A 26,274-nucleotide genomic window follows, 5' to 3' on the forward strand; every position below is an offset into this window, starting at 1 on the left:
ATACATACTTTTTAATTAGTCTGAAGATGATAGTGGCTGACTATGCTGTGTTAAAGTTGATTGAAGAATTTCACAGTTAGATTATAAAGCAGAAGTTTCCTGTATTTGTTTTAAAACAAATTTTTATGTAAAACTTAAATTTTTGATGTCTTTACGTTTATATTACATATAATTGATTAGATTTAATATCTATACAATTTTACATTTTTATATATTAATAAAGAGTAGCATTGTAACAGTGTTACTAAAATTAATAATCAAAATATATTTTTATCATTGAATATCAGTCTCAATTCATAAAGATGCGATGCCAGATTAAATTTGCACTTTTTAAATTTGACTATCAAAATAAAAATTTATTGCTTACAGTTTATTTGAAAAGTTTTTAACTTTTTCAGTTACATTGAATATTGGAGAAAAAGGTTTGGAGAAGGCACAATTATAGAATTCTGCCCAGTTATAAAAACAAATAGTGAGAAGAATAGTTCTGGTAATAAATTGATTTCTAATTTTCATAACATTTCTTGAAAATATATACTTAATATGTAATAATAACAATTTACAATTAGTAATTATAATTATAGTTATAATTTTGTTGGAATTTTTAAATTGTGACTGTTTTTAATAAATAAATGAATTTGATAATGGTTTTAATAAACTCTTTATTTTAATAATTTAGTAAATTTCAGAATAAAAAAAATACTTACTAAAGATTAACTACAAATAATAAAATAACTTATAAATGAAATAAAATATTAAAAAATAATCAGTCATGAAATTATTTCATAACTGATTATTTGATTGAAATTTCATATACTAGATGGTTTAAGATTGAACTTTATATTTGATGCAGTTATTAATTAAAGCATCTTTATTTGTCAGAATGTGACGTTAAGTATATAATAAATACAGTAGAGTGTCATTTATCCAAATCAATTGGGAACTGGGGTTGTTCGGATTACTTATTTTTCGGATAACCAATTATGTACGAAAAAATATATTAACCTATCCCATGTTGAAATTTTTCTCCATTGTGTGTTGCTGTGTGTTGAATTTTCATCGATTTTAAGCCTAACAAAAATTTTTATAATAATAATCATGGCTATTGTATCATTAAAAATTATTTCTTTATTTTGTTTGTACAAAATAAATGTATGGAAAAATATAAAAACAGAAAAATATACTTTAGAAGTTAATCTAGTATGAAAAAGTTCGACTCAGCACAACACAGTCCAACTGGAAAGCTTTTGGTTAACTGACGTTTTGGTTGATTGGTTTTCGAATAAATGACGCTCTACTGTACTATACAAGAATATTATCTCTTATTTGATATTTAGTTATGTTGTTAATTAAAGTTATTTAATGATATATTTTTCAAGACTAAAATAATAATATTTTTGAAATGATGTTCCTAGCTTGACCATGTAGTGTTTTGTTTATACACAACATTATTTCTTTCTGTCAGTTTGCTAACAGAATTAAAACCAAAGATGATACTGTTTTGATTTATTTTATTTTGTTCATTCTGTAAACTCTATACTGTAGAAATATATTTTATTTTAATTAAAGTAACATTCATGTTTAATAACTTTCAATATAGAAGAGAACAATAAAAATTTTTCATAATGCTTACAAAACAACAATTGAATGAAAAAACCAAAATTACAGAATGTTGCCAGTTATTATGCCTGATTACAATCCATCAGGTGTTTACCACATATGGTTGAACAGATATTATTTTTAATATTTAATGAAGTTTATGCAGCTCCATCTTAAACATTGCTTTTTCTATTTCACTTATTTTATAATTACATTTACAACAAATTGTTAAATGAAAATAAAATGAAAGAAACATGGAAAAAATGAATGTCTGAAACCATGTTTTCTAAACTGCATATGAATTATCTGACATGTTTTCAATGGCAACTTCAGAAGTGCAGGATATTTTGCATTTTTATTTTTGTTACAGCAATTTCCTGCAGATTATATATATGCAGGAAATTATTGTAATTCAAGAGAAATTTAATTTTGAAATTTTATATATATATATATATATTTGAAACATATAGAACATATTGTTATAATTAACTATTTATATATCATATATTAGATAGATTAACTTTTATTCATTAATATATATTTTTGTTAAATTCTAACTTTCTTCTTTTTGAACTATTTCTGTCCTGTGGGTACTAAGAGGACCTCTTTTCCCTATTCATCATGGGTTTAGCTAGGTCCACAATAGAGACAGTTGAATGTTAAAGGAGAAGGTCTGCTATATCTGGATCAACCTACTTATAAAAATTTCAGAGCTGATCTAGACTTGAACCTGAGTCTCCAGAGTAGCAGACTAGTGCTTTACCTTCTGCCATCCAGCTATTTAACTCTGAATAATAAAATTACTTTTTAAACATTATGCTGCCTTGATATTTAATGTTTTGTATATTATTTCGTTACAATTAATATATGTATATATATTTACATTAATTCTGATTTATTAATAATATCTATGATATTCATGTTAGTAAAGTTATTAATTATAAAGAATTATTCCTAATAACCATAAATGACTTTTAATTTTTATAATTTGTTTAATATTACTAAATGTTCTTATTTTTTTTTTTAAGTTTATTAATAAAAAATTATTATTTAATGATTTTACTTTTGTACTTTTATTTAGCTACTAGTGAATACTTTTATTTATTGTGTGATGTCCTCCCAGAAGATAAAGCAATTCGAGAAAAATTACAGAAACAAAGATTAGTAAGTTTATAAAGTCATTCAATTAATGGTTTTGATATAAGCTACATATACAGGTATCTCTTGTACAACACGGTTTCACTCTAACACAGTTTGGGAAATTGTCTGTATAAAATTTCACAATTTTTAAGTATAAACTCCATTATTTGATATTTTTTTATTCAAGCAAGCATGTGTGTTGTCCGAAATTTTCCCATGAATTTTAGAATATTGAAATTTTCAATTTGTTTTGTGCTTTTTGTCAGGTTTACGTTAATGAAAACTGATGGGACAAGGTAGAAAAATATTTCACTAACTTTCTTATCAACCAGGTGTTGTTGTTGCTTTCAGACTTTATCCCTTAAGACTGTCACTGTGTTTTGTTTTTATACATTAATTTTCATATTTAGTAAAGTTTTTTTTTTAACTTTTTCCACCCTGTGAGCACTAAGAAGGCCTCTTTTAGCAAGCCCATTACAGGTTTGCCCAGGCCCATAATGGGCAGCTTGGGTGGTGAGGGACAGGGCCTGACAAATCCGGATGGACCACCCTTTGAAAAACTCCTGGGGATTTTTCGATTCTGGGTTCCCCAGAGCAGTAGGCTGCCACCTTTACTAAAGGCCAGGTGGCCAAGCAGTCAAGTTTATTTAAGCATTTTTAGATAAGTGTTATTAAACTTCTTTTTAACTGCAGGTAAGTAATCATTTGTAAAAATGACAAGCAAAATACAGTGGTATCTCAGTACTTGAACTGTTACAACTGGAACAATTCGGTATTCAAGCACAAATTTTGGAAAAAATCATTAGGAAGTCAAGTGAACAAACTTGAATTGCTAGAACAAATTATTGAGTAATAACATATTTTTATTTTGTCATCCATAAAAAATTATGATAAAAATAAAAAGAATGACAACATTTTTGATCCAGATCAACAAAAAAGCTCAGAAGTGAAAAAAGAAAATGCCCTCATATAACTAAAATTAATATTAACAGTATTTTAATTGTGCTTGTTAGTTAATTACTGATTGCTTTAATAAACATATTTCTCTTAGTAATGAAAAAGAATATTATACTTTTGTTAACTTCTGGAACCTAACCCTATGTTTTGCATTAGCTTTTTGTTTCATATAGCATTGATTTGCATAATATGGCACTTTTTAAGAATGTATCTACCATATTATACGTTACATGAAGGATACCTGTGTGTGTGTATATATATATTATATATATAAAATTGATTTTTTTTTTTAAATTTTTCTTTTGAATAATAAATTTTTATGAGTTTTTAGTTTTAAAATAATATAAAACATTTAGTATTTATAGAATAAAATTTTAATATCTTATTCTACATTATGATTTGTTGATCATTTTCAAGATTAGGCTTTTTTTTTTTTTTTTTTTTAAATCTTAAAAGCATTTGCAAGAGAGGTGTTTTGAAAAAATATGAATGACAACTTTTTCTATTTATAATGAATGACAAATGCATGATTTTACAATATTTATATCTTTTAGTAACAAGATATATATTAATATATTTTTTGGTTTAAAAATGTTGTGGCATTCTTTTGTGTGATTGAGGGTGATTTCTTGTTTAGACAAAAAAATTGAAATAAAAGTTTTCAAATTGATCAAAAGTTTTAATTACTACAAAATAATATAAAAATTAATATAATATAATATAATTATGCCGACTAGTGACATCTAGTGTCAAAAATGTCCCGATGCAGAAACAAGATATCTCAGGTCCACCAGTCAAGGTCATTATGTTTCGACCTGAGATATTTCAGGAATAACAGGTTAAAGATTAGACCTGTCATTTTAGGCTGCTCAAAAAAAGTACAGTATCTTATAACACAGTATTGTATAAATATAAAAATCAGTTCTCTGAAATTTCTCACCAAAAATACTGTACTTTCCACTAAATTTTCCATGTTTGTTTCAATTTCTCTGTAAATTAAGTGGGACTCCTCCAACTTGGCAACAGTGGTTACCAGCAATGGCAATGTACAGTACTTAGATGTTTTGATCAGTAGTCCAACTTAATACAACATATTAATATTATGCAAATAAACAAATGTTTTCTTTTTGAATGATTAAACCATTGAATTTACCTTACTTCCAATAATCTGTCAATCTCCTTAATTGAACATTATTCTGTTTTCATATATGTTGGATTATAGAGATTATACTGTGTTTCATTGTAGAAGAACTTAATAATCATATGCAGCTGGTTATTAGAATGTTTAGCCTGATTATTAAAATCATGTCTTAATTATTTAAAGGCATTTTAAAAAACCTTTTAAGAATTTTTTGTATTTTAAACAATGAAAAATTTTATATCACTATTAATCACTATTATAAAAAATATTGTATTTAAGGCATATTTTATATTTCAGGAATATATATTAAATGAACATCAAAAGGAAAGAAATGATACTACATTCAAGCATTCATGTTTATTTTGTAAAAAAGTGTTTAAAGGAAACAGGTATTTACTATTATTATTATATATGTAATTTGAATGTAATGCTTATTTGTTATTATATGCAAATATTGATTAATACTTAAATTAGAATACTGTTAATTTGAGTAATGAATTGAAAAATTATAATTAATATATACAGTATCTGTTTGCAAAAGAATAATCAATTTTAAGAATATAATTGGAATTATATTCTTAAAATTGATTTTTTAATTTAAAAATTTTGTTTATTGTTCAGACTTTTTGTTAGCAATAAATATTTATATTCAGAAGAAGCATATTAGCAGTCTTCAGTATTGCGTGGTCATATAAATATACTCCTGTACTCAAAAAATAAGGATAATCATTAATTTAGCTTGTATATCAAAACCTACTGATCAGAACAGCATGATACTTAACATACAAGCAGAATATTATATTTTTTGTGTAACAAAACAATTGAAAAGCAAAATATTAACCTAAATTATGTCAAACCAAAAACAAGAAAAAGTATGAAGCATTATCATAAATCTTTTTGTATAGAAAATTATTAATGTGGTTGCTTCTTGCAAAAATGCAAGCTGCACAGTGATTGCTCATGCTGATTATAACATTGTTTATCAGCTCTGTTGGGAGCAAAGAGTTTATTATTGAACAAGAGGATCTTGAAGTCCCAGAGTGTTAGTGGAGGCTAACAGGATCTAACTTCTAAAATGAATTTCTTAAGGTAATACAAACAATGTTTGATTCCTTATCTTTACATCCTTTATTCCAACCAGGAACCACTAAACAGCAGGCGTCTTTGAAGCAAAAACTTCTAAAACAACAGATAAACACTATCAGATGATTACACACAATTTAAAAATGATCCCGATGCCGACCTGTTATTGTAGGCTACAGTGTCTACAAACATTAAAAATAGCTAAAATCCCTCACGACAGCATCTTTGTTATATAGTCCACATTACAGCTGAGAGTCCTCCGGCAGATTCAGGCAATCCAGAAAAATTATTTACATAATTGTACATCTTAACCCAGGATTATTATTAAATTCTAAAATGAATTTCTTAAGATAATAAAAACAATGTTTGAGTTCTTATCTTTACATTGTTTGTATTACCTTAAGAAATTCATTTTAGAATTTAATAATAATCCTGGGCTAAGATGTACAAGGATCTAACTTGTTCAAAATATTCCAAATATGTTCTATAAAATTTAGGTCTGGAGATCTTGCTGGCCATTCTATATGATAAATATTTTCACTGTCAGGAAAGTCATTGACGAGTGCAACCATAAGTGCATGAGCATTAGCATTTATGAAAATGATATCTGCACCAGTAGTATCTCAGAAAAGTCTTACATGAAGTTCCAAAACCTCATCTCTATCTTTTTGCAGTAATGACAGCTCTTGAAAAATGTGGAGCTCAGTGCAGCCATTTAGCATGATGCAACTCTAGGCTGTGATACCAACATCTGCAAACTGTTCTGTTTTCACAACATTCATGGGACTATATTGGGTTGTTTGCTCTCTTCAGGTACAGCCCAGAAAATAATTCTGGTTGAATTAAACCAGAATTATTTTCTGGGCTGTACCTGCACTCCTATTTATGGATTTGACAATTATGTTATTATTTGTTCATGAATATATATATTGGAAAATCTCAATAAAAACTTTTCATATTGATAACTTTAACTTTGCCAGTGATGATATTATCATATTGATTACTATAATAAAATTTATTTATTTAAGATTGTTTTAAATTTTTATTCATAAAAGTTACTTTATTAATTTCAGAGCAGATCTTTTTAGTCACATGGTAATAGATCATAATTTTAATATAGGACATTCTGACAATATAGGTGAGGAATCTTTATTTCAATATATTCTTAATTAATTTTTATTTATTGTTAAATAATAATACATATCTAATAAGTAAAAGAGCAATGACTTTGTATTATAAATGCAAATAAAAATATTTTTTATACTGTATATTATGAAATTATGCCATTTTAGTACAGTAATCTAAAACTTTGAATTAAGGAATTAAATTTTTTAAAAATTTAAATCAAATGTGTCAATGCATGTTGTGTATTTTATTTTATGTGCTTGACTTGTGTTTGTATTAATCTCAGGATGAGATTTTACAATTTGAAAAATTCTTCAAGTACAGTGTAATAAATTTGAAAATAAGCAGATAATAATTGCATTTTGAATGAAATGTTTGCATAATTTTTGTATTTGTAGATAAAAAAAAGGCAATTTTGAAGATAAATTTATATCTAGTAATTCTGATATAAAGGGTGTTTTTTTTAGAGGTATGCAAATTTAAAATGATATAAAACACGTAAAAATAATGTTAATGGCCATGGTGTTGGCTTTATTTAAAAGATAATTTTATGCCATTAGTGTTTAAACATGCTGGCGAAACATGTTGCCAGAGGTTTGGTTTTTGAATTGGCAACACTGTTTCTAATTTAATTTAAATTTAGTGACTGTCAATTTGACAGTTGACAGTTGACTTGTGGTCAGTATGTTTTGCCATTTCACCATGAATAGACTTATGCCAGAACAATGCTTGCAAATTGTGCAAATTTATTTTGAGAATCATGGTTCAGTTTGCCAAACTTACTGTGCGCTACGCCCGTTTTACGGTCGACATAATCATCCATCCGAGCAAGTTATTTGGAAAACCATGGATCATTTTTGCACCACGCACACACTAGTTGATAATATGCATCCACAAAGACGCCATACAGTGCACAAAGAAGAAGTTATTTCTGCTGTGGAGCGTAGTGTTGAGGAGGACCCGAATGAGTCAATTTGCCATCATGCACAGCAATTGGAGCTGTGCATGATGGCAAATGGAAGATTTTGCAGAAAGATTTTGGCTTACGAGCTTTACAAGATTCAGCTGGTGCAAGAATTGAAACCGTGTGACTATTATTCGCGCCGTACGTTCGGTGAATGGGCGGAAAATAATATTCAGCTTGATTCTCTTTTTCAGCAGAGACTCATTTTTGGTTGAACAGCTATGTCAATAAGCAGAATTGCCAAATTTGGAGTGGAGAAAACCCAGAAACCTATGTTGAGACATCCTTACATCCATTAAAAGTCACCGTTTGGTGTATTTTATGGGCAGGTGGAATCATCGGCCAATATTTCTTTAAAAATGATGCCGGCCAGAATGTTATCGTCAATGGAGAGCGCTATAGAGCCATGATTACCGACTTCTTCGTTCCTCAGTTGAATGGTATTGATGTGGCAGAGCTTTGGTTTCAACAAGATGGCGCAACATGCCACACAGCGCGCGACACCATCAATTTATTGAGGGAAACATTCGATGAGTGCATAATTTCGCGTTATGGACCTGTGAACTGGCCTCCACGATTGTGTGATCTCTATCTATGGATTACTTTCTTTGGAGATATATGAAGTCACTAGTCTATGCTGATAAACCACAGATGTTGGACCACCTGGAAGTCGACATTCGCTGCATTATTGCCAATATACAGCCCTAGTTGCTCGATAAAGTGGTCGAAAATTGGACTTTCCGATTGCGCTTCATTCGAGCCAGCTGTGGTGCCCATATGCCCGAAATCATGTTTAAACACTAATGGCATAAAATTATCTTTTAAATAAAACCAACACCATCGCCATTAACATTATTTTTACGTATTTTATTTCATTTAAATTTGTATACCTCTAAAAAAAACCACCCTTTATTAGCTATTATATATGTTACAGTAAAAACCTGTTTTTAGTGAAAATGCATTTTAACTAGTTGAAACTAGTTTTTACTGGATGTCATTGTTAAAACTAGAATTTACTGCTAGTCAAAAATGAATTTTAGTTAAAACTAGTTTTAATTAGACAAAACGGGTTTTAACAAAATGGCTTAGTAAAAACTGTTTCGACCAAGGTCATTCAGCTAACACGTTCCTATAGTGTATGATGAATTTCGCATCGCTTTAACCCTTTTCCCCCGACATCTTGTTTATGTTTTATTATGCGATCCCTTCTAAGGCAATATAGGTCAGTCAGGCGATATTATTTTAAAAGTTCACCAAAAATCAAATTATCATTATATCTATATGAAAAAAATCACTTACATTTAATAATATCTTTAGTTTTAAATACGATATTTATGCATTTTATTAGAAAAATTTATAAGAAAAAAAATAATATATATCAGAACTGACACATAAACTTGATAATTTGTAACATTTTGTGAAAATTAACATTGTCTAGTTACATAGTTGTTTGCTGGCACTGAGCCAGAAAGAAGTAGAATATTGTTTTGTACAATTTGATATATAATATCAAAATTTTATACTGCTATCAACTAATATGAAGTGAATAAAGTATAATAATTCATTATATCGAATGAGATTATATCTGCTGTTAATAAATTTTACAAAAATCGATATTTACCAAAGTAACGATGAATCGGTACCCTCGAAGTTTTGCTTAAAAAGCCAGAGTACCGATCGATCGGTGCCTTCAGGGACAAAGGATTAATTAATGTTAATAACACAGATGTGTGACCAATATTTCCAATAAATATTGTATTAAATAATACAAATGTTTTAATCCCAATCATCACTTTATTTATTTCCCCCCAAACATATTTATGTAGCTAAAATTAGTTTTAACTAATGTTAAAAGTTAAAAAGTTAATGTTTGATTTTAGTTTTATCTAAAATCAAAACATGTACAGCAGTAAATTCTAGTGTTAACTAGACAAAACGGGTTTTAACAATGACATCCAGTAAAAACTAGTTTCAACTAGTTAAAACGCGTTTTCACTAAAAACGGGTTTTTACTGTAACATATATACATATAAAGCTTAAGAATTACATATAAAATTAATTAAGATTTTATCAGTAAGTTTTATTAGTTAAATTTTTATAAAATTAAAATATTATGTTTTGTAAATATATTTACAATTTTAATTAATATGTCATTAAATTCTAATAATCAGTTATCAAAATAACTTGAGTGAATAAGTTGTTAAAAACATTAAAATAAATTATTTTTTTTTCTTTTAGTATTTGGAAATGAGTTGCTAAATATTTTACAGGAAAAGCTTGAAAGGTAAATTTGAAATTTATAGAAGCCTAATTTTTTCTGTAAATCATAAACTTTTATGTTTAGAAAATTAATAATTTTAGAATTTCAAATTGTTCATATATTTTTAATTTTTTAAAATAAAGATTATGTAAAAGTTTTAACATTGCAACAATTAAAATGAATAATTTTAAAATTTTTTATTTAAATGTAATAGATTTTATTTAACTGTCACAAACTATACTTAGTAGACTAAAAGAAAATAAAAGATTTTTTTTTAAACTTTATATAAATAATTTATTAACTAAATTATATATTTTAAAACTAGTATTCAATATATCATAAATTTTTTATTACAAAAATGGAACTTATACTTTACTAGAAAGATTGTATAATAAAATAATTGTGTATGATAAAATAAATTGTGCAGTAAAATAATTTAGAATTCAGTTTTGCACTCCTTATCAATCTGAGATAGATGAGTAAAATCAAATTTTTGATAGACTATATATAGAAAATAACAAAACTGAAAAGAGCTACTCTCTAAACATTTGAAATTAATAATAATAAAAAAACTCAAATAAAGAATTTAAAACATAAATATGGTATAGTTACTGGTCTGTTTTCTACTTTTGAGCTGTATAATAGTTAAAAAGTAATAAATAAATAAATAAATAGAACAAATAGATTTATCACTAAACTGTTTTCAGTTTCTTGTTTGAAATAATATTTTTAAAAAACTAGATACAGAATGTCCATTCATAACATTACGGGGGCTTGCTCCCTCCCGGCCATGGGTTGCCTGAGTATTGCATTACATTTTTAAAAATAACAATTAAAAAAATATATTTAAATTATTTACTACTTTTAACTTTTACATTAAAAGTTGAAAATTTAATAAACTTGAATAAAACCGATAAAAGATTTATTTGAATAACAAACAGATCAGTTTTACAAATGTAAAAAATACTGAAAAAATTTAATTAGATAAAATTTCAATTTAATAAATTGAAAATAAAATTGTATATGAACTAATTAAAGCCAGATTCTTGCTTTTACATGATACGTGTCACAAAACATCAATATTTTCTCAAATGATCAGTTATAGCAGAATATTATAATGTATTGAAACATGATTGATCAATGAGAAAAATCAATGTTTAATACACATTTGGAAATGGGAATCTAGCATAAGTCATTTGGCAGCTGCAGTTTAATTAAATGTATTATATTTGCAAATGTTTTATTACAATATAACAGACCATGCTGGAGCATACAGAAGGCTGCATGTAGCACATAACCATTAATTTGACATATTTGGTCTAATAGATTATGCTGTAAGTTTTAAAATAAGGAAACAAGATTTGAATTGTATTTGATTTAAAATATTTTAAGATTTAAGTGATTGTTTAATTTGTTGCTGATGATGATTAAATTGCTGAAAGTTAAGTGTAATGACAAATCTTCAAAACTGGAAGACTGACATGCATGTTAAATGATTGATAATTATTGTTTATATTAAAGAATGGATATTCATCCAGGGCTCAAAATTCACCAGCTATCTTGGTCACAAAAAATGTTTCCTACTTGCCACCAATATACTCCACTCGTGACCATTTGAACTTTTGACTACATTTCCATTACCGTATTTTACGGACTATAAGACGCTACAGACTATAAGACGCACTTTAATTTTTAAGCATTTTTTTTTTCTTTTTTTTTAAATACATATAAAATACATATAAGATGCTACGGACTATAAGACGCACCTGAATTTTGGAGGCAATTTTTCGAAGAAAAAAATGCGTCTTATAGTCCGTAAAATACGGTATATATCTTATAAGATAAGGTTTTTATTCAGTTTTCACTGCTTCAAAAACATTAATATTATGTTATTATTATAACATTTTCGAGTAGCTATGTTTTGTCAATATGCCTAAATGTAATTCTTTTCAAGTTATTTCAACATAAATAATATGTGAAATTAACAAAAAATATATAGCAAAGTCTTTATTAGATAACACAGCATTCATGTATGTTGTTTATAAATATTCTCTTATAACAAAATAACTAACTTGAAAATGTTTTACATTTTCGTGAACTTTGTTATCAATAAAATTTTAGAAATTAAAAGATAAATTAGATTAAAACTCAATGTAAAATATGTTGTTTTTTAATTTCTGTATTACAGAAATAAAGTCTGTATCTTAATTTCTGTTGATTACAGTTAGAAAAAGTTAAAAAGGAAAATTAGTGAAAAATAAAAGATGATGTTTAAAGAATTTAAATTGTCAATTATGCAAAATGATAAGTTATATGTGATAATTTTTAAACTACTTTGAAAAATTATAATTTTTTTCTGAAACCTACCCAAAATGCATATATGGCAGTCTCTCAAATTAAGCTTGGCAGCTAAAAATTTTGAGCCCTGTTGCCCTGTATTTTGAATTGTTTTAAGTTTTTATAAGTGATAATATGTTTTGAAAGAATTATATCACTTATTTTATATGATAAAAAATAATTTCACACACCATAGTTTAATGTAAATTGTAAATGTGAAATTATTAATTTGTTAGCATATTTTGATGATAAGTTGATGATATAAGTTCATTTTATGGTATTACAATTGTATTTGAATAATGTAAATTTTTTCTATCATTAATTTATTTACAGTTTACAATGCTTGTATTGTGAAAAAATATTTAAAAATTGGTCAGCATTAAAGGAACATATGAGAAAGAAGCAACATAAAAGAATTAGGCCTGATAACACATCATATGATAAATTTTATCTTATTAATTATTTGGTAAGTAAAAATTCCCAAACTGCTTTAATTACAAGTAAAATTATATGAAGACCTTGTAATAATAATTATTTATTTTAGGAATCAGGAAAAAGTTGGGAAACTATTCAGAATGAATCCGATTTTTTCATTAAATCTCCAGTTGAAGATAGTGATGAGTTAGTAAAAACTTTTATTTTGTAGTTAATGAATACATATTAATATCTAATATTTTCTCATAAGTATAAAATTCATATATTCAAATATTAGTTATTGATCGTAAACTCCTTTTTTTTCTAGTTCGTTTTTCTAATTTAAATTAAATCTAATTATTGATGAATTTTTCATGGTATAGCATTAATATAGCATTATGAACAACAGTTAAGAGAATGTTTTTTATGCATATTAAAGTGTATTTTTATCAGGCTAGTATTGTTTACATTACAAACTGATATAATACATTATACAAGTAATACCAATATAAAAACAAGGTTATTATTTCTGTAAGATATATTTAAGAAATGAAATATTATAATTCAGAATTATCTTTAATCTTGACAGTTTTAGCACACAAACCTTGGGATATAGCAAATCTTAGTGAACTCTGATTAAAAAAAAAGAAATGCAATTAGAATGCCTTTGCTTTTGCAAGTTTATAATTTACAGTGGGTGATTGGTTAACAAACTGTTCAGACTGCAAACAAATTGGACAACGAACATTTTCATGAAAGATTTTTATGTTCTGACAACAAACACATGTTCAGATAATGAACACCTCACAGAACAAGCACAAGAAGCTGCATTTAAGATTTGTAAAACTGTATTTTACTGGCATCTGTGAATGATTTATGGAATGAGATTTTCACAGTTGTATACATAAACTTTTTTGCACTAGTTGATTTCTGTTCTCTTAATTTTTGTAACTGCTTTTCTGAACTGTTTATTTTAAAAAACTGATAATATTGAGGCCTAAAAAGAGTGGTGTGTCAAGAACTGTGTTCACTATAGAAACTAAGCAAGAAATAATAGCCAAGATAGAGAGTGGGCAGATGTCTGATGTTGTTAGGCAGTATGGCTTCAACAGGTCTACAGTAGGCACAGTTTTAGCTAAGAAAGATAAATCAAAAAGGAGTAACAAAAATCACATCTGAGAACAAAGATTGCCATTCATGAAAAAATGGAGAGATTGCTTGTGGTTTGTTATTACATATAAATAAACATAGTAAGAAAGTATATATCATATTTACTCAAATATAAGACGACCTTGCATATAGGATGAGGTGTGACTTTAAAGAACAAAATAAAGAAAATTAGATTTATTAATACAATTCTAATTTTATTTTGTTTAATCACAAGTAAAATATCAAATGAATGTAAATGCACACACTGTCCTGCAAAAATTACTAGCATTTTAAACTTAAAGGAAAATCTTGTAAAATTGACAACATAATTTGTTCATGTAAAGCTGGACAAGACAATCGGAAACTTTTTTTTTTTTTGCCAATTCTTAACAGTCAAATCCACTCTCCAGCGATTACACTTATGAGTTTCTCCAAATTCTGATTTCTGAATAATCATCTGTTTTCAAATGAATTATTGAATGGGAATGAATTAAAACTTATATCGGGCTCCCATGTAATTGTGGAATTCAATTCAAAAACTTTACTTTTCCTATTGCTATTCATCTTTACTCCTGACAATACACAAGAACGATTCAAATGACCCAGATAAAATACTTATGTTTTTAAATACAAGAGGGTAAGCATTCAGGAAAAAATGCGAATACATGTACCACAAAAATTATATGCAAAAATGCAAAGAATCTTTTGCTCGCACGTATAGGATGATCTAGGAATTTGAAGCTGTGATAAATGAATAAAAACCTCATCTTATGTGCGAGTAAATACGGTAATTTTTTATTTATTTTTATTAATTTGATTAATTAGTTTTACAAAACGAATTAATCAAATTCCCATAAAAATCTATGGTAAATCGATTATCAGTTTGTGAACAATTCAGGTAGCAAACATTGTCTTTGAACATATTATGTTAGTTAATTGACCACTCACTGTATAAAAAATATTTTGTAATGTGATAAAGGTTCTTGTATGGTTACACTTATAATTGCAGTGCTTTATTTTTGATGTAATAATGAATTTTCATTAAAAGTTTGTAATGTCAGTAATTAATATTAATTTTTCACAATAATTTATAAATTTGAATTTAATAAATTAAAATCAAGTTTATAAATTTAATAAAATAATAAGTTTTAATTAAAAAAAATTAATTAGAAATTTAATTGATTAATTGAGATATATTCTATATATACAATACATACAGACACAGATTGAAGAAACATTTGCAAATTTACTAGATTATTGATTTAATCTATTAATAATTTCCATTTTAAATCAGTATAAAAAATTGAATTACAAAAATAATAATAACCTTTACATATTTTATACTGTAAAAATAATTTTGATTTTTAATTAACTAATCTTGAAAATCTAAATTTTTCATTGATAAATAAATCATATGATTGATTTTAATCATTTTTTAAACGTTATTCAAAAATTATGATAGTGTAAAAAATAATTTTGTGATTAAAAGATATTGTTAATTGTAATATTTAAGATTATTCTTATTTGAGTAAATTAAAATGTTATACGATTTAATATCCTATGTTAAAAATTTATTTATGTATAAAATTTTTAGAAATTTATATTAATCACTTATATTTAAGTAGGCATTTTCTAGGAAAATGAAATTGAGCTCCATGGCATAGGTTTTTCTTTTTGGCTTCTCACAAGAACAAAAATGTAGTGACATGCTTCTAATGTTCTTTCTAAAGCAGTTTAAAACCTGCAGGTTCAGAGGATGTGCATGCCCAATGTCAAAACTGATAAAATGTCAAGATACATTCAAAACAGCCACTCACATGTGGCCTACCAATTCCAGCAACCAGTTGAAAAAACATACATGCATGACTTTCAGCCCCACATATTAAACACCCATTGTAAAGATCAAAATAAAAAATTGTAGAAATGTAAATTGACAGCAATCAGAAACTGGATTGATATGTAATGGGCAACTAGCTTACAACCAATAATCAGCCCATAGACTTTACATGGCAAACTTCAACCTTGAATATCTTGGCCCATAGATTTAATTTCAAAATTTCAGCTTTGTCACGACTTCAGCTATGCTGAGTTGCTTTAAACTTTAATCACGGACAAAACACTTTCTTACTTATGTGGTGCACTGCTAAATTAATATGATATTTTAAATTTACAATAATAATTTTCATTTAATATTTATAATATTACAAAATATATTTATCTAATTGTCTTCAATTTTTTTCTTATTTTTAAAATTTTTTTAAAGGGAATGGAGAGATTGGGAAGAAGAGTCAACTCATGTAGTCTGTTTGTTTTGTGATTTCACTTCTTCAGATGTTGATGAACTAATGTTACATATGAATGTAAGTGTTATTTCTAGTAATGCATTTTTTGATGAAAAACTGAGTAGATGAAATACTTTTGCATTAATTATTTATTAAAATAAGCTATAGTATTATAATACTTAGTTATATAATTAGTATATTATTTATCTAAAAAATAAAAACAAAACAAAATATACATAAGATAAAATTTACATTTTTTAATATAAGATTCAAAACTGAATATATTGAGTAAACAGTTTTATTTGCTCAGAATTTAATATATATATATATATGGGTGGATCAAATGAAAATGGAACAGTGGTCATAATTCAGTGTATGTGTATATGAATGTAACAAAACTGTGTGTAGATGTAGAGCAGGAGGTGAAAGAGGAGAAACCTATTGAGGAATGGACTCACCCTTGGTAAGTGCGTGCAACCACGTGGTATGAGCTGGCGGTCGGTCAGGAATGACGTCCAGCAGGCAATCAGTCTGCATCATGTTTGCGACTAAAGAAGAGCAACGTGGTACCCTGGAACATTTGCGTTCAGCAATCAAAGCCAAGTGGCCAGGAATGTTCACCTCTGGAGTGCTTTTGCGCCACAACAATGCACGGCCACATACAGCCACTCGCACATTGAGCATGCTTGCGAAGTTTCGATGGAGTGTGTTGGAACACCCACCTTACAGCCCCGACCTTTCACCTCAATGAACTTAAGTTGGATATGAAAAAACAATTTGAAGATATTTTGAAATTGAAGGTGTATGACGGGATGAAAAATCCTTTTACTGCAAATATTGAACAGGTTAATACAACTTGCCAAGAAGAACTGTTAGAAATTAGATATGATGAAGAAAGTAAACATAAATTCGATAGTAGTGGATATGAAAACCTATGGTAAAATAAAAAAATGCCTGTCTTATATCCAAATATGTGGAAAATGATATTCAGTTTATTGATACCTTTCCCTACCTCATATCTTGTGGAATCAGGCTTTAGTGCTGTTAATCATGTTATGACCAAAGAAAGAAACTGCCTGAATATTTCCAAAAGAGGAGACCTTCGTTTGTTCCTTACAAAAATTCAGCCAGATATCCAGTATTTAGTTTTGCAGCATCAACCTCAGGGATCTCATTAATAATTTAATCAATTAAATGTAATTTCATCAGACTTCATGCTTCTATGTATGCAAAGTATAAATAAAAAGGTAGATTTAACTACAGTAAGTTGTTTTATAAAAATTTATTCTGCCAAACTTAACGTCCGATGTAAAGTATTTGGTAAGTAATTATTATTATATGCTTTAACTTGCTGTAACTCTGCTTTATAAATTTTATAAAGTAAAGTTACTTCCCTACTTTATAAATCACTGTTACTGTGGAACCGGTGGGCGGTTAGAAAATTTTACTACTAACAGAGATACAAAAGTTTGACTACCCCTGATTTAGAGCATTATCACCAAAGACAGTGACATCTAGTTTATATGAAAGCTAGAATAGGAAGCTATGACAAGGAAGAAGAAAAATTGTACAATCTGTCCTCATTAAAGAAAATGGCCAAAAGGCACAAAACAACAATAAAAGTTTCAATATTCTAAAATCCATGGACAAATATGAGACAACACACATGCTTACTTGAATAAGAAAATATTGAATGATGGAGCATGTAAAAATTGTGATGTTTTGTATGGGGATGTCTCCAATTCTTGAACCATGTTGTAAGAACAGCATGTTGTATGGGGGGATTTCCCCAGTTCTCAAACTGTATTAAAGCAAAACCATATTGTAGAAATGCCATATTGTATGAGGGATACCTGTATATGTCATTAAATCTAGATTAGAAGTAATAATTCTCAACTGAGATGAAAACTAGTGAAGTATTATTGTTCAAAATAATAATCTGTTTAATGCAGAATAATCAACTGAAGAATTTAAAAACTTAGATCAAATTTTTATAAAACAAAGATTACTATGTTTTAAAAATATAATGAAGTAATTTTATTTAGGTAATTTTCCAATTTAGTAATTATGAGTTAAATTCCAATAAAAATAATGATAATAAATAAACATTAATTAATATAAAGTATTCATTAGATACATATTCTAGAATTTGACATATTTCTTCTCATTTCTTTTATATTCTGTATTAATATTTTTATATCTATAAAGCTACATAAAGTTTCTTCTGTTCAGTTTAATGAACATTATATAATTATTTATTTTAGGAAAACCACAAATTTGATTTTGATGAAATAAAAACAACATTCACATTAAATTTTTATGAACAAGTGAAGCTGATCAATTACATTAGAAAACAGGTTTGTATTTTACGATATTAATAGATTATTTTATAAATATAACATTTTTGCAGTTTATTATTATTATAAACTTTAAATAGCAATAAAAAAATATAGTTTATTACTGTTTTTTTATTATCCATTAGTATGGACAGATAGAAACTCAAATTGCCAAAGCTTACAGGACAAAAACCAAAAACAAAATAATAGTAATAATAATTTTATAAATTTGCTTTCAATATTCTTACTTAAAAAAAGATGAAAATATAATTTTAAGTATGATATGGAGTGTTTAGAAGAATCAGTCAGTGTGGTGCAATTGAAATTAAATAATGTAGATGTGGTCAAATGTTAAAGGTTTTAACATTAAATAATGTAGATGTGGTAAAAATGTTAAAACCTTTAACATTTGACCACATCTACATTATTTAGTCTCCAGTCAAAAAGAACATTGTTTTATTGGCAATTGGATCTGTATGCCATTTAGATAGATCTCTGGATCTTCATTTTCATTTTCAATAAATTGCATATGATTTTTTTCAGCAGAATACAAAAATCAATATATTGATATCTATGAGTCCCTGTTATGAATTAAGAGGAATAGTTGTAAAACTAAAATTTTAGTTAAAAACATAATATATTAGTGAGAAATTTTCTTATAGACTTGATTACTAAATTGACCCAAATTGCTTTTGCATCATGTGCCCTTACTTTTGGAATATGAGTTGAGATACTAATTAACATGATTCATCTGGGTAAAAGTCTTAAGATTTATACTATTCTATTCTGATTGGTATCGTCCATTATTGCTGGATAGTGAGCTATATAATGCCAAATGATTCTACTCTAGACTGTGTTTGCAGAAATATAACACAATATGGACTAAATTCACATTTGTACAGATAATGTGATAATTACATTGAAACAGATTCATGTAGCAGCCATGATCTACTGCAGTAAAACTGTTATAGGTCAAGTATCTCCATTGGCTTCCATCTTTACTATTGAGTAGCATGCTATTCATTTAGCTTTAAAACATGTAGAAGAAAGGTTCTGTTGTAAAATTATTCTGGTTCACTGATTACACTTCAGACCTAATGGAAAAATAATTTGTATTCTGTTTACTCAAAAATTTATAAGATTCTTTCCCACCTTTCTAATGAATCTCCATAAAAACTTTCCATGCTATGTTGTATTAGGGAGAATAGTTGGTTAATATAGCTGCTAAGTCAGCCCTTCTTTTGCAATGACCATAAGCCGGTCATTAAGGAAAAGCTAACAGAATTTTGGTAGAACTCATAGAATGAACAGAACCACAATAAATTATATGAAAACAATGTTAGACTGCAATTTTTAATTTAAAATATATGCTCTCCACCTCAAATTAGTAGAGTCTTGCCTCTGTATATCATACTTTTCCTGATGATAACAGAGTTATGCCAATCATCTATCTAATACTTTTCAGGAAAATGTTTAAATTGAAATAACATGACTTCTAGTGCAAATCAGAAGTTTGTATATAGTTAATTGGGGCCTCCTGCCCTAAGCTTTCATTTATCTAATTCTGTTCTCATGATTAAGGAAGGACAGACAATGGGCAGATGACAATGGGACTTTATAAGTCTACAGTTTTTTCAAATTGCAGCCAATCAAACAAGTTATAGAAAACTGGACAACAATTAACATATCTGAACAAAGATCAGAAGTCAAATTACTAATTAATTAAGGATTGGACCAATTCACTTGACCCATCAATACCTTTTGAAGAGTAAAGATTGACCATTATGCTAATAATGTTAATTGTATACTATAAGCTTAAAACACATCCCGACAAATATTTGCTTAATACTGAATGAGTATAACATTTCAAAAGGTACTGGAGATTTGTCTAGTATATTGAGCCAGAAGCCAAAATTAGTTATGACTTTCAAAAGTTAAGTCCCATAACAATTTTATTCTTATCTAAAAGTATGGAATAAAATAACTATTCTATTGTTTTGTTTTCACATTATAAAATATATAGATTACCATTTGTTACATAATTTGTTCTGCTTTTTTCCTGGTTCAGCACAACTTCTGTAACTTTTACGTCAAAAAAATTATATCAGCCAACCTGGACACATATGAAGCTTCTTTGTTTCTGCTCTATTGATACTAATAGCAAATATTATATCTGTCAAAGAATATTAAAAAAATAAATAAAAAATACCCAAGCAAGATAGTTTGCATGCTCTTTAGTGTACTAGCACAATATGAGTTTGCTACAGTAACATAAAAGAAAACAACAAATGTGCATCACATTTTCCTTGAGAAAATTGTTTATATAATAGATTTTTAAGTACAATTTCAATTATAATCTTCAAGCAATTGAAAAATATGATTAAAATGTTTTTGTTTTGCTGATGTGGCATTAAGTAAAGATATAACTGCAAGTCATATAATATCTTGTATATTTTCTTCTAGTTTTTAAAGTCTTTTCAAAAATCAAGGAAAACTGACTTCTCATAATTTTTTGGCCAAACTTTTTCTATTCTGTCATCAGAGTTTAAAGCAATGTGTAAAAATGATTGAATTGTTTCATAGTCCTTACAAGTCCTTGAAACAGGGAAAAGTCCAGGAATGGCAAAAATTCCTTCAAGGGTCATGAAAACCCCTTCATGGGTTCCTAGAATTTTAATCTGGGACAAAATGTATATACAGGTATACCTCGAGTTACATCATTCTCGATTATACATCATTTGTCAAAAAAGTATATGGAAAAATAAAAATCAAGTTTGTCATTTTATTCGACTTTACATCCGTCCGCCACAAATATTGAAGTTGTAATATCACTAGAAAAGCATTAAAAGCACATAAAATCATATTAAAATATGTACATTTACAGTAAATGTTAATATAATCATCATAAATCCCAGAGAACAAAACATGAAAACATCTGTGTTTCTGTGTTGTTTTATTTAGCGATCTTTAAGTGCTCATTATTGCCGTTTTCCACTGTAGTTTCGACATCGAAACTACACAAGTAAATTTGACTTACGTCACCTCTCCTGGAACCAATTACCAATGTAAGGCGAGGTATACCTGTATAATTTTGATGTTCCACATTTGCCTTGTCTTTTCATTGTTGTTGGTGACACGCAGACTTGATTTTTTTTCTGGGTAGTTTTTTATAGCTAAATCACAATTTTAAAAATTTAATCATCATAAATAATCATATAGCAAAGTTTGTTGATTATTATATCGAAATGTGTCATTCTTTAAATTAAGATAAAGTCAAACTACGTGACAAATAACAAGCAGGCTAAGCAGTGACTTTCTTATCATCTTCAACAATAATATGTAAGAATGAAATAGACAATTTTAATATATGTATTACATCATTATTTATATACAGATACATCAAGATTTTTAAAAGTATTTTAAAAACATAATTTAACATAATTAAATTTTTGAATGCTTAATAGCTACACTTCAGGTGCTCAACTCTTATCAAGGTGTGATGTTTATAACTACTGTAACTAAACTAATCCTATCCAAATTAGTATAAATTTCATATAGTAAACAGTATTAGGCATAGCAAGTTCTCCCATAATTTACTGATGGCTTTTATCACGCAGCTGTGTACAAGTTGCAGATTTTTTTCAATACTGGGAGTTGGTGGCTCCGCATGTGCATTTAAAGATTTCCTTATTTTTCAATTCCAAAAGTTGGCAGGTGTTCCTAATAATTTTCTCAAGAACTTACAAATTTCATAAACTTAGTTGCATCAAAGTAAGTTTTTGAGAAAATTATTTGGAATATGATCAGACCTGCCAACTTCCAGAATACAAATAAAATTCAGTTATTTACTTCCAATTTCTCATATTGTACAATATTTGTTAATTGCAATTGAATATTTTATACAGTACAATCTGTGAACAGCAAAATCTATATATGTTGGAATAAACAGATAAAATCTAATTCAACTTTCTGCAAGTGTTTTTGTAGGTGCTAGAAAAGTCTTTGATTTTGTTTTGGAAAACTTGTAAAAATCAAGTTTATTAGCTTTTCTGAAATTTCATGATGCCAAGTGATAGTGTTTTTTTAAAAGAATCTAGATTTTTTTTAAAAGGTTATCAAAAGCTTAATGGAAAAGTTCATGAATTTAGTTTGTGTAAAAAGTTTCACAGTATTTGCATAAAGACGACATAACCCAGGATTACCAAATTCACATCTATTAGAATTATCATCACAATGCATATTAAAAAAAGAAATAAAATCTATTAAGAAATTTCATTCACATATTTTTCTATTAATAGATGCATCAACAAAATTGTTTTATGTGCAATAAAAATTTCACTTCAAGAAAGGAATTGAATCACCATATGATTGAAACAGGACATATATCATCTATTCCATCCAAAGAAGTTTGGGATCAGCCAAAGTAAGCTATTTTATTATTATGTTATAGAAATGTTAGTAATTGTTAAATAAATTACTTTTAATACAAGCAAATATCATAATTGTTTTTTTGATTGTTTAAATGCTATTCATTTAAATCACAATCAGACTTTCCTCATATAAACTATAATTTGCTAAACCATGCTTTGCTAACACTATAATTTGCACAACGATAGCAGCAAATTATAGTTGTTATTATTATTATTAACACTAAACCATGCTTTCATTCATACAAACTACAATTTGATAAATATTTGTCATTGTTTCTGAATTTTTCTTTTGACTATATTATATAATGATTCTAAATACTCGTCAGTACATAGCATGCAGGTATATATTTGTAATGACAGTTGAAATTTAGTAGAAACTTGTTTATATTCTAATTCAATATGAGTAATCAGGAACTATTGTGATAAAGAAATACAGGATGATTTACTCAGGTCTGAACACTTATGGAATATTTCTGTATAAAATGAAAAAGTGAGCATGAAACACAAATGGAATGATTCTTTATTTCATGAAGAAGCAGTCAACCAAGGTATGTTTTACATTATGTTATTCAAATGTGACTGTATAGTCATGAAGTATTGAAGAAAATAAATGTTCAGTCCAAAGTGAATCACTGTATTTATTGATCAAAAAGTAATGAAACTATTCACACACAGAAACAACAGATTGGTTTTAATTGGTATCATTTACATGCTCCTTTTCATGCGGTACATTTGTCCCAGCATTGCCCCCACTAGTGGAAGATGATAAGACCATACTTTGAAAAGTCATCAAAACTTTTTCCATTGCTTTGATACACTGCTAATTGGTAGTGAAATGACAGCTGTGTAATAATTTCTTGAGTTCTTGGAAAAGATAGAAGTTGCATGGGGATCATGACTGTAGAGAGGATGGAGGTTGTCCTGGACAATATCCAGATCATCTCTCATATTTTTATGATTTAAATTGAAACTATGCTTTAACTGTGGTTGCTCTAAACAAGCTGCCCCAAGCAATATAAGATATTTACACAATACAGACCATGTTGTTAAACAATGTCTTCATGATCAAAGAACATAAGCTGACTGGTAAGATGATGGTTATTAACAGCTTTTGCCTTCTTTGTAGGTGAAGAAGGATGTTTGCAGTCATTGCTTGCTGTTTTATAGTGGGATTATAATGGCACAGTCATGTTCAGCTGCTTGATGATGACTTTCAGAAAGTTTTCACCATGTATATGAAGTCTGACTTTCAGTTCCAAGTATACATCAACAGTTTTGGAATCCAATGAACGTGAGGCCTTACTGACATTTGTATGTTATTAAGGTCTAAATGTGTATGCCTTATTGCTTGCAAACATCTTTAGGAAATACTGCAATTGCAAATAATTATTTGTTCTACAGTCTTCCTTGACAATGCTATGATTAACATGACTGCAGCCAATGTTTGTTGAAAGTATCTCTTTATGTGATCTTCCACACTTTCTCTTCCTTCACAGAATGATTTGCCAAAAAAACACCCCTATGCAATTGTTTCATCTCAAAGCCTGCCATAACAGTGTACATTTCTGATCATGATTTCCCTAAATGTGCGTAAAATTTAATTGCATAGCATTTTTCTAACAATGTTCTCATTTCAAACAAGTGAATAACTTTCTTAATCATACAAAACATGATAACCAAGGACAAATACTAGAGAGATTGCATTGTTAGAACACATGACAAAGGTTCATTCCACCAAAAAAACAAGGACTTCATTAGTCTTATTATTTTTTGATTAGCCTCTATCAATAAAATGCTAAATATAATTAACTGAAAGCTTGATTAAAAAAAAAATAAATAAAAAGGTGGTCACAATGGAGAAGGCAAAAAGTATTATTCTTGAGATTACAAAAAAGTGAAAAGTATTTATTGAAAATTATAAACAAGGTATGGTCAGATCTACCAACTTGTAAAACTAAAAAATCATGAAATCCCTACACACAAATAAATAATAAATCACAATGTGAAATGTACACAAATAAGATGCATCACAATACAGGCCAAGCAGTTTCATAGAATAGCAAAAATTTTCCAATGTTGGACTTTGCCATAGTTTTATCCAGATACACATAATATTTGGATTTTAAAATGAGTTTCTAGTGTGAATATTGCAACTGAAACATTGACATATAATTTATTTTAGATTTTGATACAAATGCTGCTTAGTACAAATGGATGTCTTTTTTGCAATATTTTTAATGCATGTGATTTTTCAACTTAGTTGCATTGAGAAAAATTTTCCATGAAATTTGACAAACATAATATTTTGTATTGCAGGTATTACTTCCCAACATATGAGAATGATAATTTGTTATGCTGTTTGGATGATGGTGAGAATTTCCAACGTCAGAGTTTGGAACCACCTGTTTTAGCTGAAGAATTAGAAAAGCCTATTAGTTCTATTTTATTAGATGAAAATGTTCGGAAACTTTTGATTCAATAACTAAAAATAGTTTTGAATTACAACTTGTACAAATATATTAACAGGACAACATGGAACAGTAACATCGAAGCAGTTATTTTGTTAAGTATAAATAATAAAAACAAAATCTAGTAAACATAAATAAAATTATTTTCATAACCTTTAATGTGAAATTCTCATTATATTCTTCTTGATGCAGTGTGTACAACTTTTCCTTTTTAATTTTATAATGACACAAGAATATCTTTCTTTTGGATTTTGGTTTTAATTTGATACTTATCATCATGCTATATTTCTAAATTTGTTTCATAGCTTATCATCACACATTTGTTGTTGGATTATAAGTATCAAGTAACAAAAACTCATGACAAATTTTGTCGCGTTTCATATGCAGAGTATCCATTAAAGAAGTGTACAGTACTTCTATATACACCTAATTTTGTTTTTACACGATAATTGGTTCTGGAAATTACGTGTAAAAAAAATATATTGTGTATATGGAAAATTAGGAGATTGGTTACAGACCTAAGAAATGGTGAAATAAACCAGATGAAAAATCTTGTTAACTTGCAAAAAAAAAATTATCAAAAAATTCT

General features: G+C 27.5%; 1 protein-coding gene across 1 annotated transcript in view; it reads left to right on the forward strand.

Annotated features, from left to right (window-relative positions):
- Positions 1-25,844, forward strand: part of LOC136979088 (zinc finger protein 277) — a 34,888-nt gene extending 9,044 nt beyond the window's left edge. The window contains exons 3-13 of the mRNA XM_067275000.1: positions 399-490; positions 2,681-2,763; positions 5,135-5,226; positions 6,994-7,058; positions 10,248-10,293; positions 12,940-13,072; positions 13,151-13,227; positions 16,433-16,529; positions 18,716-18,808; positions 23,086-23,210; positions 25,534-25,844. Of these exons, the coding sequence (XP_067131101.1) occupies positions 399-490; positions 2,681-2,763; positions 5,135-5,226; positions 6,994-7,058; positions 10,248-10,293; positions 12,940-13,072; positions 13,151-13,227; positions 16,433-16,529; positions 18,716-18,808; positions 23,086-23,210; positions 25,534-25,699 (1,069 nt within the window). The 3' untranslated portion in view covers positions 25,700-25,844. The remainder of the gene's footprint in view (positions 1-398; positions 491-2,680; positions 2,764-5,134; positions 5,227-6,993; positions 7,059-10,247; positions 10,294-12,939; positions 13,073-13,150; positions 13,228-16,432; positions 16,530-18,715; positions 18,809-23,085; positions 23,211-25,533) is intronic.
- The last annotated feature ends 430 nt before the right edge of the window (positions 25,845-26,274 follow it).

The sequence above is a fragment of the Centruroides vittatus genome, unplaced genomic scaffold (assembly GCF_030686945.1).
Source record: "Centruroides vittatus isolate TY-2023 unplaced genomic scaffold, ASM3068694v2 contig_577, whole genome shotgun sequence".
NCBI classification, from domain to species: domain Eukaryota; kingdom Metazoa; phylum Arthropoda; class Arachnida; order Scorpiones; family Buthidae; genus Centruroides; species Centruroides vittatus.